The sequence below is a fragment of the Austrofundulus limnaeus genome, unplaced genomic scaffold (genome assembly GCF_001266775.1).
Source record: "Austrofundulus limnaeus strain Quisiro unplaced genomic scaffold, Austrofundulus_limnaeus-1.0 Scaffold22, whole genome shotgun sequence".
In the NCBI taxonomy this organism is placed as follows: Eukaryota; Metazoa; Chordata; class Actinopteri; order Cyprinodontiformes; family Rivulidae; genus Austrofundulus; species Austrofundulus limnaeus.
Window position 1 is genome coordinate 847498 of NW_013952424.1, and position 2846 is coordinate 850343.

Here is a 2846-nt window from a genome sequence, read left to right on the forward strand (position 1 = left end):
ATTGTCAACATAATTCTAGAGTATGATTTATTTCAACTCAAAATATCTTCAAACTAATGAAATATAAATTTATTAGTGAGAAAAATCCATCTGGATAACAGCAGACTGACTGCTCGTAAAATATACGACAGGTCTGGACCACACGTGAATTTTGTTTGTATCTGAAAAAATCTTAGAATACGAAAGCAATGGTGAATGCCACAAATTCTCCTAAATCACTCATACGCACAACTTAAGAACAAATCTGTGTACGAACGGTTTTTGCATGAGGCCCAATCATTCTTGCTCTCAGCTTTTTTAAGAAATGCACATGGCCCGCCACCTTTCTTGCCAGAGTTTTAAACTGAAGTTATTATATGTTGAAAAGGGACAGAGTTATAACCACTTCAGTCACACTTTGTAAACATCAAATGTGATGTTGTGGAAACTTGCCAGATGGTTACAGCTCAGATAGCCTGTCAGGGATGACTCAGCTACTACTAAATGGAATTTTATCTCAGCATTTGTAAATTGACTGAGCTATGGCCATTTTTGTTTGCTGAGGTTGCTTAGCTGTGGCCACATGAGTACTTTTTTTGATTTTTTTATTAGTCTCTCCACTGGTTCATGCTAGAGACAAATGAACACACAGATGTGAACAGAYGCTGGCAAAAACATTATTATTTTTCACCTTTGGCTGTGTGTAATAATAATAATCCTGATACTGACCAGAGAATATGATTTTGGCATTTGATTTTATGGCACTAACTGCACTGAAACTAGATCTGTAGTTTCATGATGTAACTTTTTTTTTGTTTTTATGTTTAGGTAATTTGTTTGCCTTGTTAGCAGCTCAGGTACTTTACTTCTGTTATGTGGATATTTGAGCTAAATCTGTTAGCATAATGCTAATTTGCAATAATCTTTTTAATATAGTGACTCCTGTCAATCTGCACAGCACACGAAAAAAGAAAAGTTGATTGAAATRTAATTAGTTTTATTGATATTTGGTGCTAAATCAAATTTTGCCATGACAAGASTAGACAAAGTCAGCAGAAATTTTTCACCCCAGGGCCACGAGTGTCTGTCAAATATGTATCAGTAATCCATGACAGCTGCCATGTTGTTGAAATGTTGCTGCTATACAACTGTCAACATCTTGACATTGCTAAAGGAGATGTCAGGGAATCAAACTAATTAGTTTTCACCCTCTGGAGATCCACACGTCATTCTAAAATTGATAACTCATTCAGTAAAATAGATTTTCATGTCTCAACCATTGAGTGGACCACCCCAACCGGCCCCACCAAAAAAATATCACAAAATGTGAAATTTAAAATCAAACTTGCAGATCTAAACTGTTTCATTTGAAAACATTTTACTTTACATCTTAAAATGTCAGGCTGCACTTTGCTCTGTGGTTTCATCTTTCAGATTAAATTGATTGGTTATCAATCATCGCTTAAAGGCTGCCACACAGTGAAACTCACCAAGGCCTTTTTTTTCCTCCCCACTTTCCAGAGGAGTGGGAGGTCCCATTTGAGGAGATATCGGACCTGCAGTGGGTGGGCAGCGGAGCCCAGGGTGCTGTCTTCCTCGGCAGACTGCACGGACAGGAAGTGGCCGTGAAGAAAGTGCGAAACATCAAAGAGACCGACATCAAGCACCTCCGGAAGCTCAAACACCCCAACATTATCACTTTCAAGTGAGTGGACATAATCACTGAAGCCTGCGAATATGACTGAAATTGACAATCAGTTTTAGAAAGAACAACTGAYTAAACTCAGACTTTAACCTATTACTTTCTTTTGCTATCTCTTTATTGTTTATTTGTTTATTTATTTTCTACCSTCTCAGAGGGATCTGTACCCAGGCTCCTTGTTACTGCATCATTATGGAGTACTGTGCCCAGGGACAGCTGTACGAGGTGCTGCGAGCAGGCAGAAAGATCACGCCGTCCCTGCTCATGGACTGGGCCATGGGCATCGCTGGAGGCATGAACTACCTGCACCTACACAAGATCATCCACAGAGACCTCAAATCACCCAAGTGAGTCCTTTCAAAGCTGGCAAACATTTTCCTGCTTTTTGAAATGAACGTGAACAGGAACATGAGGGGAAACGCATAACTGTAAATTAAAGGTCAAGTATCATATTGGTAGAATTTTAGACTAAAATCRTTGTATGTAGCCTGGCTCTTGCCTTCCTACGCATTTCCACTCAATTCTAGTTTACCTTCACTGCTCCGTCTGGGATTTCTCCTACAGACAAGGATTTCTTCAGCAGAATTTTCATCCGGGCCAATCAGAGAACAGAAGGCAGAGTTTTGAACGACGTGGATTTTCTGCGCAGTGTCTGCTAGTTACTAGTTAGTTTAGCAATGGCGGTGGAGGAAGTGAATGAAGCCTGTCCRTGTTGATAAGGCTTCCAAATTAAATTTAAAGGGGCAAAATTATGTAAAATCAACTTTTTTGAGTTTTATATCATGTTATAATGTTATACGCTCATAAAAAACATGCCCAATGCCTTGCTTTGACCCATTCATGCATGTTTGAGAAATCCTGCATCGTTTTTAGGCAGCCATGCTGAGGAGCAAAACGACAGGTGGGGACCAGAAACATCTTTTAGTACCAGAAACGCCCCCTGGGACGTGTCTTTAAGCTGAACTTCCTCATGGCGGAGCGCCCCTCCCCACACACACCACCCATGACCCCTGCAGGCTCTCGGGTGAAACTGAAAGTGAAACTGAAACTGTCTGCTGAGCTCCACTACTTCTCACTCAGTGAAGCTCTTTTCAGATTAAAAATACAGTGGTTTGCAAAAGTATTCATACCCCTTGAACTTTTCCATATTTTGTCACATTACAAC

General features: G+C 40.0%; 1 protein-coding gene across 2 annotated transcripts in view; it reads left to right on the plus strand.

The window, feature by feature from the left end:
• Nucleotides 1-2846, plus strand: part of LOC106514729 (mitogen-activated protein kinase kinase kinase 12) — a 32729-nt gene that overhangs the window by 19405 nt on the left and 10478 nt on the right. For both annotated transcript variants that reach the window (XM_014004131.1, XM_014004130.1), the window contains exons 3-4: nt 1501-1684; nt 1837-2028. In XM_014004131.1, coding sequence (XP_013859585.1) covers nt 1501-1684; nt 1837-2028 — 376 coding nt within the window. The remainder of the gene's footprint in view (nt 1-1500; nt 1685-1836; nt 2029-2846) is intronic.